Below are 17,865 nucleotides of genomic sequence, written 5' to 3'. Positions count from 1 at the left end.
GTATGACGTCCATGTGGAACTTCTAGCATGGCGTCCGTCTGCCTCCATTAGCATAGCATCAATATAATAAACTATATTAGTCTATTAGCAGACAAGCTAACCCCTAAAATACATGCAATCAACAAACTGGGAATAGTAGTAAAATGTGAAGCTGTTGTGGTTCCAACAATCCAAATTTCATAGTTAATAACAATGTTCTAGTAGAACTCTGTAAATCCAGAGCTATAGCATTAACCTATTTATCCCCTGTCTTAAATCTAGGCCCATTCCATTTTATTTAAGTAACAGCAGATCACACGTCAGAATGCATATTGATATTGGCAGGAAGACAGTTAGTTAACTGTTAGCAGCCAGTGAGCAGAAGCTGTCTCCTGTGTTTATCTGATGGGCTCTTCTGATCGGGTTCTATAGAGACCACCGATCAAACTTTTTACAACGTACTGTATATCGGCCGATGACGAATAGTGCCTAATCAATTGGAGCACCCTCACTTTCAAAGAACTATAATTCACGGCATACACAAACATTTGTATGTTCATAATAACCTCTTAATAATGACCTGAAATTAAAGCAGTGCACATAAATTAGGTAAAAAATATATAGTTTCTTGCTTTCAGGTTGGGCTTGTGGTCCCGTTGGGCATTTTGGGGCTCCATAAGTGGACCATGAAATTATATAATTGGATTTTCTCCATTTCTTACAAATATATAAAAAACACACATAATTCTGATATTTGTTTTTTCTTATAAATGTCAATAATTAAAATAAAAAAATATTGAGTCATATACTGTACAGTATGTGATGCTGTTTGCAGCTCCTAGGGGCTGTTAGATGGTTGGTTATATTAGTTCCTTCTCATACAGTACATTCAGTAAATTGAATTGTTACGATCATTGCAGATCATCTCAGATGGCATACTGATGCCTGCTGGGTTATTGTCTGTAAAAGCAAATATGTTGTAGACTTGTGGTAAATGAACTGCGTTTATATGGCGCTTTTCTGGTTTACCGACCAGTCAAAGCACTTTATAATACATGCCACATGTCACATTTACCCATTCGTGCACACATTTATACACTGATGAGGCTGCCACACAAGGTGTCGAGCACTTCCTAACTGTGGCGAGTGATATTTCTTTGCTCAGCCATTCACAAATCCACTCACACACCATGGGAACAGCCATCGGGGGCAATTTGGGGTCAGTATCTTGTCCAAGGACACTGCAGCATGCAGCCAGAGCCGGGAATCAAACCACTGACTCTCTGATTAGTGGATGACCTGCTCTAACTCCTGAGCCACAGCTGCTCACTTGTAATCTTAAATGCAACCCATCAAGTGCTTATCAAGCAAAACATGTGGAGATTGCTGTTAATGTGTTGTTTAGACAGTTTAAGTAAGTACTAACCTACAGTAAGCAACATTATGTGACAGGGAACAATTAAATAACAATAGCAATATTTACCTGAGCAAAATATCACAGAAAACTTTGACCTTGTTTGCGGATGCTGCTCGAACATGTGTGGTTGTGAAGTTATTGATTTAGGAACGGTCATTGTGGTGGAATTTGTAATAGAAATGCAGCTATCTCAGTCCAGTCACTACGGTGTGGCTGCTGACTATCCCCTTGCTAGCACTAAACCGGAAGGACAAACACAATTGGTAAAATGGGCCCTCTCGCTTCAAATGCTTCTTCTTCTGTATAATTTCCAGTCAGCGTGGACTTCTGCAAATTTCCCACTGTTATTGACACTGATCTGACCAATCAGATTCAACAAGTCCCTCCTTTTCCGGTTGACAATATTCTGATGTGATTTCTGGCTAATGTCATTTTTTTGGTTTGTGGGGATTTGCAATCATGGTTTCCAACTTGCAATTGTATTTTCTGACTTGCTGTTTTTTGACTTGACATCTTGATTCGGATTTGCTGATGTGATTTGAAGCTGTCTGCCACCGTATTCTACAGTATAACATGATCACCAAAATCTCCTCTTCTGTAACACACTGCAGGACCAGCTCTAATTCTAAGTCAGACAAAGGCCTTAATAAAGTGTACTTTTACTGAAATTCCAATATTATTGCAGCTTTTACTGTAAAACTCTCTGGACAGCTTCATTAAAATGAATATTGATATGACTGTCATCACTGTCTGATTCTGTACGCCTGAGAGAAGGGGCCTTTGTTCATTTTCCCGTGTCCATTTAGAAAATTCCTATTTTATTTTGTGAAATAATGAGCGAGATGTTTGTCCAGTGCATTGATGGATCCATTCATCCCAGCGACAGTACAATTAGTAATCTTGCCGACAAAAAGTGCCTATGCTTTGCTGTTTGGATAAACTCTAAACCATGTGGACAGTATGGGCTTCACTCCTGCTGTTAATATGTGATACTCATCAATCTATGTAGAAAATTATTTCTTACCTCGCCCACTCTGTGGGAGGTCAGAGATTAGGGTCAACTACAGAGCAGCAGCCCCGGAGCTGATAGAGATTTAGTTCAGGGATGAGTTGTCTCAGCAAGGTGGGTGTCTGGTCACACAGAGGTTTGAACTCTGGTTATCTAGCTGAAAGATGAGTGACTACTTTACAAGTGATAACTTCCATCAAAGATTTCAGTGTCTAGCTGTCATCTAATATACAGTAGCCTAGCTGTGGTTGGCTGTTTTGCCTTAGAAATGAATGGAGATGTGTCCTTGTGTTCCATGAATATGTGAGAAAACTCAAGAGAAATCTAGTACCTAAGTGTGATTATGCAAGGCGCTAGCAGAAATCAGTCAAGCTGAATTGAACTAATGTATACCAATATGATGCTAAGTGTTATGTAGCAAAAATAACCCTATATGAAATAAGTGTCGTGAATCAGTTTTTTGCCACCACAGGGCAGAAAAACATCTGAAGTCCCCACATATGCATATGCAATATGTTAACCAACGATTGCCATTGTGCAGACATGGAGCAACATAAGCATTATTTTGGAGACACATTTGATCACCTCCCACTTGACACATTTGCCTGTGATCAGTTAGCGTGCAGCTGCTCAGATTGATTAATGTAGGTTTCATGGCGAATGTCCAAGGCAGTAAGGTGAGAAGACAGATCCAGCAGGAGAAGCAGTTACACTGTGTTCTCTACAATTGTTCAGTTTACCTTGAGAGGCAGTTGGATTTGCAACATCAGCTATGCACTTGTGGCTGAACCACAGTGGGTCGGACCAATCAGTATGAGGAACTACTGCCAGCTACGACGTGGTTTAGGTGTGATGACAGCGTGACACGCAACTGTCTGTCTGAAAACAACAATGGTGGTTCCTAGGGACGTTAGTATAGATGCTACTATCAGTTTTATCAGAACTGGAGACTATGTTTCATTGAAAGAAGAGTGAAGAACAAGACTAAAGGTTTTTCTAGATTGAAGAAGTGATTTCACTCTCCTCTGGCTTTTGTAAGAGTTTGAATTACCAACTGGCTCTGCTGGTGGTAATGCTCTTCTACTGTTAATCTGATGAAGTAAAGTTAGTTTGTAGCCTGCCAAGTATTATTTAGAGTACCTGCTCTTTCCCAACAGTAACAAGAGCGGGCCATGAGATTTATAGCGTTTCCTGATGGACTTCTACTGCTAGCTTTGTGGCTATAGCGATGCTAACTGCTGCTTAATTTAGCTGCCATTTCTGAAGGGCCTATTTGCTGATTCAGCTCAGGTGCCAGAAGCCAGACCAGGCAAGAAAAATGACCTCTGTACTGTATTATCTGCCGTCAAACTGCCCTCTCTTTTCTAGTTTCATCCCGTGTTCACTGGGAATATATCCATCACCGCTGGCTACTGTAAACGCCAATCAATCTGCGATAAGTCCCTCCTTAGCTGCCTGTTCTTTAAGGAAACCCGAAACTACGCCAAAGCACTCCACTAGCCATTTCATGGGAACTTTCATGCATTTACTGTGTATTTATTTTGTTTTGTTTTAGAAGTCTGTTGATTTAAGTGAAGTAGTCCCACTGTAGGTAATGAGCAATATAATATAATTTTCCACATGAAGTCTGACAATCTGCTATGTCATTTGTGTGATTTTACTGTATGGCACACTTGTCTTAGTTCAGACACATTTGACTTAAAACCACAATTTCATAATCAAAATTATAGAGCAAACAAGGATTATAAACAGGATTCAACTATACACATGTGTATTATATTTAGCGGTATCACAATACAAAAGAGTTCAGGAATGTTTCAACGTGACAGGTTGTGTTGAATAAATCTGTAACTCAACCATTTGTTTTTATTCCACAAACAGAGGTTCAGCCTTGGCCTCTTGCACCACAGCTGAACAGAAGCAATGCTGACACACTTGCTGAACGCTTTTGTCATTCATGAAGGGTAAATAGGGATTAAGCTGACATCCAATAAATTATTCATAGAGATTTTGTCTTACAAACAAGTCTGATGTGACTAAAACAAGTTAAAGCACTGGTGACACTGTATTCATACACGTTTAGTTGATGATCCTCAAATGTCAAAATAGAGATATGTCATATTACTTTGAAATGGAAATGACAAAAAGATTCTTGGACAGAACTGTCAGGAATAAAAAAAAAGAAAAAAAAACAATATTTATTCAGGAGACGGAATAAAAGTGAGGCACTCAGAATAAATCATTACAGTCGTATGAAGCCCTCAGCCATGTCTTCTGATGTACTGAATGGTATTTATATGTCTTGAGGCAACCAGAGACATCTAGATGTGTTTTTATGAGTAGTGTTTGAATGTGAGTATTAACACACTGCACAAAAAGAGCTATCATATACAGTAAATGTGCCTATAAAGGTAGTTGCATCTAATGATTAACAGAAAAGTGAATCAAGTTCCAATTTATGCCTGCACACCTATATCTACATCCAACGAGTTGTCTCTTACTACTGTTGTTCCCTCCTCATCACACTTGCCATAGAGTGATCCCTGTATAATACATCTCAGTATCCTAACTGTGTCCTCAGGCGGAACCAAAATTGAATTTTAAAGGTGGTACGATTTCTGGAAAGTCAATGGAAAGACACAATTAGTGATGACTTCACCCGAGGAGGCATGAATTGATGCAAATACATGAACATTTGCCTAATCCTGGAGCCTTCTAAACCTGCTGCAACAGAGATTCGAGGGGAAAAGGAAAGACTGATATAATAGAAAAAAAGGAGTTTCTGCTGAGCTCTTCAACCAATCAGAGGCTGAGCTGAACACAAACACACAAACACACAGGCAGACATGGTTTCAAATAACATCTGAACAGTTAGTACATTGACTGTTTGGGCTGAATAAACAAATAGTCCAGTGCTCAATAGTGTGAATGACGCAAAATCCCTTTGGCTTTAAAGCTGGGGTTGGTAAGACTGTAAATACCAGCAAGAGCAAGCAGTATTTAGAAAAATATCAAACCAAAAATTCCCACCATCTCCCTTCAGGACTCCCTTCAGAGCTGGTCGTTCAAAATCCGTGAACGCACGTTGCCTGACTACAGCGTCTGCCCTGTAGCTCTCACTGGCCAACTGGGTGATGTGTTAGCAGCTAGTTTGCTATGTTCAACAAACTCCATTAGCTTTTTTTTTTTGTATAAATACATAAAAGACTCTGTTAAAGGCTACAATATACTTCACTGATAGCCGGTGAAGGAGGCTGTTGCTGCTGCTGCAGCTCTGTTTTTCAGGGGCTGTGTGCCTTATGCATTTACATTTAGGGCATTTAGCATTTCAGCTGCTACGCTCATCTGAGCATAGCAGCTGCTATTTATCAAGGATACCTTAAGTACATAAGTGCTATGATTTAAGTGCTAAAGGTAAGAACATACAAGTGCATATACGTTTTTTTGGGTGGGTGGGAGGGGATGTTATGCTAACATTTGCTTAGTTTTCATCTTATCCTTTTCTTTAACCGGCTGAAATGGTCTTCCATATTTATCACCGTAATAATTTATCAACCATAATACATTTGCGTAACCTTAAGCATTTGACTTGGCATGCAGAGATAATTTTGTTAGCGAGAATGTGACGTACATGAAACATTGTCATTGAGTGCAGTCTGGGGTTCAATTGTGACTTCAGTGGGAGAGATGGTCACAGAAATCCACAGTCTTGGCCTTTAGTAGTCTGAGTAACTGTCGACTTCCATCCATGTTGTTTTTTCTTGCCAAAGATGTAAATGCCATCTCGGTGGAGTGTTTCATTATAAAAGGACCAGCTCTTCGGTCTGTTGTCAGAGCATCTCAGCCCTGATTGTCACCTGTCTTCACCTTAATGATGCATTCTCAATGGAGTTGGTAGTATCTTTTGTGGAACAAGTGCTCTGATTTATAGACCTATCTTTTGCTTGTTCAGAGGCAATTTCCTCTGCACTCCTTTAAAATTGTTGTATAAAGTTTAGCACAGAACTGATATAGATTTTGAAAATACTTTTGTTTCCTTGGAGCGAGCATTCATTTATGTGAAATGTTTTTTTTTGTTTTTGTTTTTTTGCCTGGTTAATAACATAATCCTCTATTCCAGACATTTATGTCGTATTTGTTACTAATTTTCCAGCCACCTACTGTACAGTATCATTCTACATAGTACCACCCTTTAATGTACTGTGAATGACAAATTTGGTTGATTTTGCCATTTCTGATGTTACATATCTTTAAACCTAAGACCAAACTTATTATTGTCTTTTTACTTTATTCTTGCAAAATAGAGATTGACCTGACTCACCAATAACCATATTCCAAACTACTTACCTTTATACTTAGCTGCAATGCCTCAATAAGAATAAAATGATTTGTCCAAAAATCTTCTAATCCAAAAGTCCAAAAGTCTTAAATGTGGTTAAAAATGACCTTGAAAGGGTCTTTAAAAGAGTTAAATTAAAGAGTCTGATACCACTCATGAGGAAAAATGAATGATGGCAAGTTGGGAAGAGGAGAGGAGAGGAGAGGAGAGGAGAGATGGAAAGCCTCAATACTATTTGGAAAGAACCGTTGAACTCTTCCTTCCTTTACAATCCTGAAACCAGCTCCAAAGGTGCAGCTCCCAGCTCACCTTGTCCCTTTCAAAGCTCCAACAGTATTCACCTCACTGTATCTTTACTTGAATGTATACATTTAGCTTGACTTACAGCAATGGGGTCAGTATTTGAAGTTTTGCTCACTCAGTTGGAGCTGCACAGCATTTGGTAGAGCTGCTCAAGTTTCAGTTGTGTCAACAGAAAAAAAAGAAGTGTTTAAGCCTTTATCTTATTTTTGGACACTTGGAGGCTGTGGAAACAGGTTATAAACACAACTCTAACATTTGATCGTCTTATATTATTTATATTAATATGATATGAATATGATATTAACTGATATGGCAGACTTGTTAATATCATTCATTTACTTTAATTACAGGATGTACACTGTTGGCATAACATTGGCTGACTGTTTCAGTTGGCAGTCTCCTCCCTTTTGTTGTCTGCATGTTACTGTTTTCAGAATCCCGGTCTCTGCAGAAAAAAGACAAAAACAACCTGTAAGCTAGCAACCTACACAATGAAATAAGCAAGTTACCCTGACCCAAACCTGGCAGCTTATAGTACAAACCTTAACAAACTAGCAGCTCTGACCTTTTTCTTTTGCCCTGATTTAGTCATTTTAATGTCAAGGCTTGCCTGTTCACGTGCAACACAAGTGCATCCTGACACTATTGTGCAGGAGCACTATCACTGCATCCTGGATTTAGCACCGCCTAAGACGATTGTGATTGGTTTAAAGAAATACAAACAAGTCTATCAGTTTTTCCCTGATACCAGAATGAGAATTCTGGAATTGAAGCGCTGACACATTGCTGTGAAGGTTTGCCCATGCAGGACTATCATTCGGATGGAGTCATGTTTGTGGGCACATTGCAAACAAAGTCAATAATCACACTCTTTATGTGCTGTGTTTGGTCTAATCCAAACTCCTAAGGGAATATCTGGCTCTGTAGCTGCTAAATGCTTCACTATGTTCACCAGCTAGTCTCTAACCATGTCTGTCTGCTGTTTGGTGCTGAGCAGGTGTACAGTGGGTTGTTAGAGTTTTTTCACTGAAAACAGCTGCCTGCTTTTACCCAAAATGATGACATGAAATTGGTGAGAGTGAGGTTGTGTTGGAACAGCTAAAGAATGAGCTGAAACTCTTTATAAAGCTCTTTGAACTTGAGGGGAGCTGCTGGTTGCTGATAATTCACTGTAGGGTGAGGTCAAGTCAAATTTTATTTATATAACCAAAAATCAATGTGTGTGGTGTAAAAGAGGATATTGCTGCTTAATATCGGAAACCTGTTTTGTTCTAGGTTTGTGTTAAAAAACAATTGCATTGGTGAAGTGCTTGCATTATTCATTTAAAACTGTTTTGCATTTGTGAGTGGAAAAAAGAATGGGGATTAATAAATGAATTAATAAATAATGTGGTAGACACTTTTTCCTTTTTTATAAAATGTAACCACACTACCAAATTGTGAATCAATCCACCTCAACACATCACATACATTCATCAAAGACTCTTCACATTCTAACAGGCATGAAGCTTTTTACATGTGCAGCCGAATGCCAAAATAGAGCTTCTGCTGCAAACCTTTTCCCAGAGGAACCTTCTCCTGGAACCTTCAGCTAGCTCTCCCTTAAGTAACACTACCTCCCATCTACCTGTGAGCAGCACACTGCAGTTATTGCTCACACCTAAAAAGTTTCCATAAAGCAATGGAAATAGATTTTTGAAAATTTCAGTATAAGATGGGGTAGAAATGAAGGTTGTTGTTTTTTTGTGGATATTAATTATCCTCTGCCATTGTCCTGCAAAAGTATGCAGGAAATGTAATCTTTTTTTCTCTCAATTCACTTCACAGTTTGTATCTAATGAATCACAATGAACCTCTGTTGTATGCTTGTTATAAAGAAAAGAGCATAAAACATTGAAACAACAGAGAGTTCTCATAACCCTTGGTTTGGAGTTTGTTTGTGGCCCAAACACTTCACTCTGCCCCTGTATCCCAACAACAATCAAGTTCAGGGTGTCTCAGCATGAACATGTAAAACAGAGGGGTAGACTAAGTGGTAAGGGCAAAGGGTGTAATGGGATTGGGCCTTGAATCCACATCATGGACACTATCACTGACTACCCATATAATAATTTTGCCACTATATACGACATTGGCCTATCATGGTCAAAGACAGATTAAAAGCAAAACGTGAAAAAAAAAACAGACAGCCAAAAATCTAATAAAAGACTAAAGACGGAGGCTAACAAATCCTGACTGTTTGTTCCAACTACGGGTTAAGCTAAAAAATGCTGGATCATACACTTTCCATAATCAAGGTCCATGTCTATTAAACTCAACCCCAGTTTGTAACACAGGCTTTCTGTTATAAAATTGAACTCTCAAAACACTCTCTACAATTGTTTTCACATGACAAGTAGTACTTTATACAACAAGGACTGAGCCTGATGTGTAAAGCTGAAGACCCCCTTTACTCCCTTTAACTCTTAATTAACCACTTTTCCTTTGCTTTCACAGTACCACCGAAAATCATCAACCTGTCGAGAGATATTGTAGTAAATGAAGGCTCCAACATCACCCTGTTGTGCCAAGCCAGTGGTAAACCAGAGCCTTCCATCAGCTGGAAACTCATCTCCTCTTCAGGTAACTTCTTTGTCTGTCCATCAGCTACAGACCAGTTCTGTGCTATATTCACTGTGTACTTCCCTCTTAAATGTAACACATTTCCTCTGCTTCCGACTTGGTTTGCCTCAGCGTCCTCCTCACTGCCTTTCTCTCTTCCCTTCACCCCTCTGTGTTTATTGCCCCATCTTTGACTTTGTTTGACCCCTGGTGGATTTCTCGCTTCACTTATTAGCCATCATTACCTGTTTCCAGATCATCATTACAACGTAATTGTTCGCAGGAAAATAAACTGACCCTGTTGTTATTGGACTAATTAATTAGGATAATAGGATGGATGTAAATGTTGTGGAGGGACTTTGAATGACAGGATTAATGCAGGGAACATTAACACAGTGTGGAGCATTATTGAATACCAGCATGCCACAGCAAGTAAGTCCAAAAATCGGGTTAGTTGCATTGTACACGCTCAGTGGCATTTATTTCATTATTTATTTTGGAAGACGGTAGTTAACCAAGTGCGAGCTGATGTCCAGTGTCCTCGTATCACTTAATCAGGCAAGATGCTTGCATTCGTAATAAATTACACTTTAAAGCCAGAGCCTTTGTACTTTTATCTGCACTGTCCTTTGTGTTTAATTGGGGAATTGAAATGTTGACACAAGTGTGACTGACCTGTCTGTAAAGAGATAAGCAGAGAAGCAGGCATTGATTGGCTCCTTTTTGCAAAATGTTTTTTGTACATGCTTGTGCATACCTCATTGTGCAGGCTGTGTAGAAGAGACTGCTGTCACCAGTGTTGTTGGACTGCTTAGTTGTCTTTCCTTTGTTTTAAGAGGAGAAGGTTGTTGCAAAGAGCCAAACGTCTGGGGACATAGACTATGACACTGTCGAGGTAGTTATTGTAGACAGTGGAGTATCTTCTTATTGACTCTTGTTGTCACTCTGTGAATGGGGTCCCATCTGTCATCTGTGCAGCGTTATTCAGTAACACAACCCTGCAGTCTCTGTATGAACAACAGATTCAGTGCTTGGTCCACCAGATTAGCATTAATATTTACGTTATTCACGGTGTACATTGTAAACTATCAGTGCTCAACAATTGACATCTAGGAACAATTAAAAATGTAACTTTATGGTTTATGAGTGAGTGTTTCATAATATTCTTCAGCTCTGTCTCACTGAGCAAAACAATATTAAAAAAAAATGTCTACTGAGAAGCCAGAATGAGAGTTTTTAGGATCACTGTTGACATCCAAGTGACATCCCTACAGGGCTCAAAATGAACATTTTTTACAATGTCATTTGAGACATTTTGTTTCAACTTAAGGTCCTATTTGTAAGAAAAGCAGATTTTTGAGTCTGGGATGATGGCCGTCAGTATTTGACAAGTTGGGAATGAGACTCAAAAATCAAGTTTTCTTCCAAATAGGACCTATAGATAGATAGATAGATAGATAGATAGATGGACAGATAGACAGATAGACAGACAGACAGACAACTTTATTTATCCCCGAGGGGAAATTAGGTCATCATAGCAGTGGTACAAGTACAAATACAATCAAAATGTAAGGGCAAATATAGATATAAAAAAAAAAAAAAAAAAAAAAAAAAGTACTATACACAATATGCAAACAAAACAATAGAGTACTATATACAGTAAAATGCTTAAGCAGTTACAAGAATAAGATAGAATACTGAGGTAAATAAAATAAAATGCTGGGCAAAGTGGAACTTAGTGGAACTTAAGGTGCAAGAGAAATAAGGTGCAGTTTTATTTACAGTGATAATAATTTAAAGCGCAATAAATTATGTGTATGTTTTTGCGTGGGCGTTGTAAAGTCTGATGGCCCCAGGTAGGAATGATTTCCTGTGCCGTTCCACCTGCATGTTCTCCAGTTTGGCCTCCAGCAGCCTGGGCTGGATGCTGATAAAGGCGCTGGAGAAGTCGAAGAACATGACACGGACGGCGGTGTTAGGTCTATCCAGGGAGGAGTAGGCTTCCTGCAGCAGGTAGATGATTGCATCATCGACCCACCATGGGGCTGATATGCAAACTGTAGGGGGTCCTGTGGTGGGCACACTAGGGGTCTGAAGTGTGCTAGAACCAGCCTCTCATGACCTTTATGATGTTAGAGGTCAGTGCAATCGGCCTGTAGTCACCCAGTGCCACAGGATGTCCTTTTTTGGGCACTGGAACGAGGCAGGATGTTTTCCACAGCACTGGCACTCTCTGAAGGTGGAGGCTCAGGTTGAAGAGGTGCTGGAGAACTCCACAGAGCTGGCCGGCGCAGGCCTTCAGCACGCGAGGGCTGATGCGGTCCGGTCCAGCAGCTTTTCTCTGCTTGAGCCTCTCCAGCTCTCTCCTCACCTGGCTGGCTGTGATGTGAAGTCCAGTCTCTACTGATACCCATGCAAATGGAAAGTCAGGTGAAGTTTCATAGCCCACAGAACATGTCTGGGTCTCTACAGCAAGACAGTGTTGCAGACTTCTCTTAAGCAACTGAAGCAGGTGGGGACTGCACACTACACAAAGATCTGTAGTGGCCACCCTTAGTTGGAGCTTCAGCAGACTGCTTTGCTCTGAAGTGGTTTTGCTGATTCTTCTGGATACTGGCATGAGTGCGGGAGTAAGCTATCCTGGGGTGTAGCGGTTTGAGCAAATAATGCTCTTCTTTGTTGGTAGCTTGAACGAGAGCTGAAGGAGCACACTGTCTCCAGATCAGACATGCCACTTAAGACTGGCTCAGCGTTTTCTCTTTTCACCTTTTTCCTTATCTTCTATTACTTTTCATAAATGTCCAGCAGCTTAACCCAAAATATCCTGGACCCAACTTTGTTGAAAGCTTACTGGACTTGGTGGACTTTTCTTTTCTCTTTGGCTTTCACTTCCACTTATTTATAAATGAAGAAGTAATGGCAGAAAATATGACAGTGTTTTAATAAGTTTTCAAGTAAAGCAGAGATCTGGGAAGATGGAAGTGTACATATATTTCTCTGTGCCTCTTTCTTGGGACACCACTAGAGGACGAGAAGAAGAGCTGGACTGTATGACAGACATTTAGAGAAGTATATCTGAAGACACTATACAGTTGTCAGTGAGGTTGTGGAAGAAGCCATCCTCTTTAGGGCCTGGAGTGACTGCCCTAAATTGCATGGTGTCCACATAGACAGAGATATGGAAAACGTCCTGAAAAGAAGAATTCGAGTTTCTTACAGAAAGTTGACCAATGTCAGTCACCACTGAGAGGCTAACAAACATAGGGCAGTGGCATGCAAAACTGTAAGTCAGGGGTCACCAACCTTTTTCCTACCTCAAGGAGAGACAGTAACAGGCTGGCCACACTGGTTGCGTGAATAGCATGTGTATGTGGTATGATGTCTTGCTTTTCAATTCGGCGTCCATGTTTAGTTAAGTTTAGTCAACAGTTAAGAGTAGCGAAGCCGGCAGCGCGATTTGTGAGGCTGCAGCGCCATGTCATCTAGAGATTCGGGGGTCTTGCCTATTTTTACCACGACAAGCACGCAGTTCTCTCCAAAAATAGACCTGAAAATGACCTGCAGTCATATCGACATCATACCAGTGTTTCACTACAGTTTTAATGTCTGTATCTGTAGAATGTGTCACAGAAATGAAGAGAATACCTCTTCCTCTGAACTCTCACTCCCCTCCTTTCTTTCCCCCTCCTGCTTTCTTGATCTTTCAACAGGGGTAAAGGGAAACTCCATGTAAACAGATAGTGGCAAGTGAGCCACAGCAGCTCAGTAACGCAGCTGCCACGCAGTACACAAGTTGCCAAAGTGGCTAGCCTGTAATATGGAGGGCAACTTGTTTTAACCCGTTAATTGTCCACCTTATTGCATGCATGCTGGCCTCGCATGCCTTGCCTTTTTGTTTCTCTCCTTTCTGTTTTCTGTCTCTCAACGCAACGTTATCTGCTTTCGTTGTCAGCAGTTTGTTTTATAGTCGGCCAAACTACAAATCTTACATTTAGGATTTTTTCACCTTCGATTCCGTTGTCATAACAGCAGGTGAGCCGAAGGAAGCCTGTTGTTAATTATGTTGCCGATCAAAACCAACGTGCGCCAAATGACATCACAACAACCAGATGCACGAGTTTGTACAACACCAAGCAGGCCCGCATTAAAAGGAAGAGGTTGCATCACAATCTGTGCATTTGCAGGAGGGATGTAATACCATAATATTCATAAGGTGAACATTAGTCCAAACAATGTGTGGCATCCTCTCTGTTACTGCTGGTCCATAGCTACATAGATATTGTACGCTATTACATTGCATAATTTTTTCTGGCCAAAAAACAGGCTTCCTGCACACATAACGCTATTTGCGTGCTATGTCATCTCAACAAGGGAGAGACATCTAACCAAAGCCTTTCCCACTAGACTGTGGATCCTCTAAGCTGGGCTTCCAGCATAATAAGGTACTGAGGACACCTGCTCATTGTCCTGTCACTTAGTGAAAGGATTGCAATATTTCATGGGTAACCAACAAAAATGCCCTGGGGAGATGAAGGAGTGCAACATATTTCTTCAGTACGTTTGATGATTTTAAATCCCCATGTAAGTGCATTGTTTTGAAGGGCAAGCTTCAAGCTTCAGCAACCATACACTGTATTTTTACACCACACATATTATTCTGGCAGGTTGTACTAGAGTTGAACATATCGGTTGGACAATGGTGGTGATGACTATGCCATCTGAACCTTAGTCACTGTATGAGCATATTAGACAGTACTGTGAGTGGGTGGGTGCTGGGTGCTGACAATTCATCTGTTAGGTCATTGGATATGTGATACAGGCTACTACAGTGCAAAATGTCATTGTGTGCCTTTGCTCTTATTTTGTAATGTTAATGTCAAATGTCCATTTGACATTCATCGCATGGTCACATTCTGTTCTATACTCACACAGCAGCTGTAAGAATGACTTGATGAGGAGATGGAGTGCTTAGTTGCGGAGAGTCTGAGGCATAAGGACCTCTGACTCATGGAAAGGTAGAGTTGAAGAGCATTGTGTCTTTAGAGGACTTCATCATTTAGTTCATTAGAAACCAGCGGCTATCACTAGATTCTAGACTCTGCTCTGCTCCAGAGCCGTTTACTGACGGGAGGAGGCGCAGAGATTACTATCTAACTTTTGGGATTAAGTTTATCAACCTGACTGAAGCAGTGATCCATGGAGGAGACCTCTGTTGTCGTTATTTATGTCACATTACCGTAAAGTTCACTGCTGACTGGAGCTGGATGGGAGATGTACTTTATTTCATGGAGACATTACAGAGAGGAGAGTCAAAAAGAAAAGATAGAACCGTAGTCTCTGGTGAGTGCTGAATAGTGAGATTTGACTTAAATTTAAACACACAGACACACAAACTCTCCTGGTGTGCCTTTGCTGGCTAACATTAGCTCAAGGCACATGTAGTAAAGTAATCTATTAATATTAATATTATATTATAATTAATATAATATTATTAAATTCAATATAATTAAATAATATTATTGTATTTTATACTGAAACATGATCTTTTCCTAACCCTTACCAAATGTTTTTTTGTGCCCAAACCTAATCAAAATATAAGCACAGTGTTGTCACAAGCTAAAATTGTTTTAGGAAACTTAAAGTTACAACATAAAGAAATGTAAATTGGTTTTGCAGAAACATACATTGCCAACATTTATTCTGTTGATATGGTTGCCATAATCAATACATTAAAATGGCATGCAGTATAGTAATATCCTTTATAAGCTGTTTGTCTCCTTGACTGTCAAAGCCCACATGAAATAAACTTTGATTATATTTTAGCTGATGTTATATTTGATGTGTGTTGGTGTTATGCATCCCATATGTTTAGTTCTTGGCCTTTCTGGCACTTTCAACCACATGCCACATGTATTGTGTTTTCCAATAAAGCAAAGGCCTTAAAACTCATCTTCTATACAGACATTTCAGATCACAAACTCAGATCTCTGCTGTGCATCTGTGCACTGTGAGATGGATGTGGAACTGTGTGCATGTCCCTCAGTTTGTGTAACATGTGGCTACACTTCTGCAAAGTCTTGAGTTTTTGTGCAACACCAAACTGATTGAGAGGCTTTCTGTAAAACAAGCCATTTTCCAGTGTGGCAGCCTCATTCAAAGGCTTTCTTTATTCTCTGCTCATCTCAGCAGTCTTCATGATCAAACCGTAAGCAGTGGCTGGTGGCTTATGTTTATTTATCTGTTTTAAATCCATATCTGAGAAGGTATATTGAAATTCATAGTGAAGATCTTTTTTGCAGTCACCAACAGCACTACAATTCAGGGATGTCTATTGGCTTTTAGTTTAGAGTGGGATGAAAATGTAAATAGACTAGCGTTTGTGTTTGAAGCTGTCGTTTTGATTTTCCTCATGCCAGATAAAAGACAACTGTGATTCAGGCATCTTTGGTTGTTTTTTGTTGTTGTTGTTGTTTTTCTCTCAAATTGTTCACTTTCAGTGTGCTGAATTCTAGCTATTTTTCCTTTTTCCTATCAGTTTCATCTCCAGTTCTTGACTGAGGGCCTGATAAGCAGGCTGTGTAAAAAATATACAGAGTCACATGACACAGTTGTCACCATGATTCAGAAAGAGCAGTGGAGCGGAGCAGAAAATGTCCCAGTACTTGCTGTAGTCCAAACTTCTGTTCCAGTATCTCCCAGCTGCAGAGCAACTCACCTCCAGCCGGAGGCCATTCAGTGTGAGCCCAGCTATTGCAAGCACTCCGGGGTGTTAAAAAGACTGAATTAAATAAATAACGATTCTGTGCGTGTGCATGTGTGTGTGCATAAAGATTGATGAATTCAGGCTGAGGCTGGGGCTCTCACACAGCCGTGACCCTGCTCCCCCTCACCTTTGATAGATAGATGGCTTTAGGGGCTTGTGGCGGATCAAAAGTGATCCTCGGTATCTCCCACAAGACTGCACAACCTGACTGCAAAGTTTGTCAGCCCAGGCGGCCAGCCGACGCCCCGGTGCATTAAGGCAGCCGGAATGAACATACACATGATTGAATTTGGCCTTGGAGCAATAAAAGTTTTCCAGATTTGCACAGGCCTAGTTGCTTAGAAAGATTCATTTGAAGTTGGAGGTGATGGAGTTGGAAGTTGTAGTAGACTGATCCATGTTTGACCCTTTTGAAGGTGAAAGAGATAACTTAAATACTGTAATGCCATATCAATGCCGTTTTACATGTTCAGTCTTTTGATGAAAATGTATTTACATCTACAGCCCTGTCATAATGTTACACTCACATTAACTTTTCATAATACTGAGCATGGCCTTGAATTTTCATGGTTTGTCCAAGTCTCTTGTCAAATTTTCTGTGGGATTTCAGATGAATTTAGTCCATGAATGTGTTTCTTTTTCCTTCCAAGGACAGGTAAGCTTCCCAGTTAGCTTAATGTTACTGAGAGAGACATAAAGTTACTGAAATGCAAGATTTTTTTATTCATTCATATTTATTTTAATTGTCATTGTTTTTTAATAATTGATAAAAATGTTATTACATTTATCATAGGTTGTTTTTTTTTGTTTTTTTTTTACTATTAATCTTGCTTTTCTCATAAACCATAGTTGTCAACAAATATGTTTTTATCATAGTTTATTCTGCACAAAATTAACACTGATTCCTGGTTCCCACTGGATAATTTCTAAAGATTTGATTAATCCTTGCTCTCTCCATCAACACATCAAAATATATCCTTCATTTTTTCATTCATTACACGTACTCATACCTAAACAACTGAATGGGTCATTTGTCAGCTCCCAAAACAGCATATATCTCCATTCCCTAAACAACACTACCATTGTAAGATGCTAGTGACACCGGAGTACCGGACCTCCGATATACCTTCGCAATTCAGTTCAATTCAGGCAAGGAAACTATTTGATGACATTTAGGATGTCAGGCCACTTGGTTAGGTCTTGGAAAACATCATGGTTTAGGTTAAAATTGCCATATTACTTCTGTAACTTCCGTTACAAACATACCCTCATTACCCAAGTAACTTGTGTTGTGTACTTCGCTACGCAAGCAAGTTAAAAGAACTCACTGGTGTCCCCTGGTTTCACACTGGACTTGTTAAACCTGAGCATCTAATTTTCAACCTATATGATTGTTTTTTTCTGAAGACGAGAGGCTCTTCATACAATGTACCTCATAGGCTAATGAGCGTGGA

General features: G+C 39.9%; 1 protein-coding gene across 1 annotated transcript in view; it reads left to right on the top strand.

The window, feature by feature from the left end:
* ntm (neurotrimin) overlaps nucleotides 1-17,865 on the top strand; it is a 148,435-nt gene that overhangs the window by 109,661 nt on the left and 20,909 nt on the right. The window contains exon 3 of the mRNA XM_073479832.1: nucleotides 9,544-9,669. Coding sequence (XP_073335933.1) covers nucleotides 9,544-9,669 — 126 coding nt within the window. The remainder of the gene's footprint in view (nucleotides 1-9,543; nucleotides 9,670-17,865) is intronic.

This window comes from Pagrus major, chromosome 13 (genome assembly GCF_040436345.1).
Source record: "Pagrus major chromosome 13, Pma_NU_1.0".
NCBI lineage: Eukaryota > Metazoa > Chordata > Actinopteri > Spariformes > Sparidae > Pagrus > Pagrus major.
The sequence above is the reverse complement of the archived record's forward strand: the minus strand, read 5'-3'. Positions and strand labels throughout refer to the sequence as shown.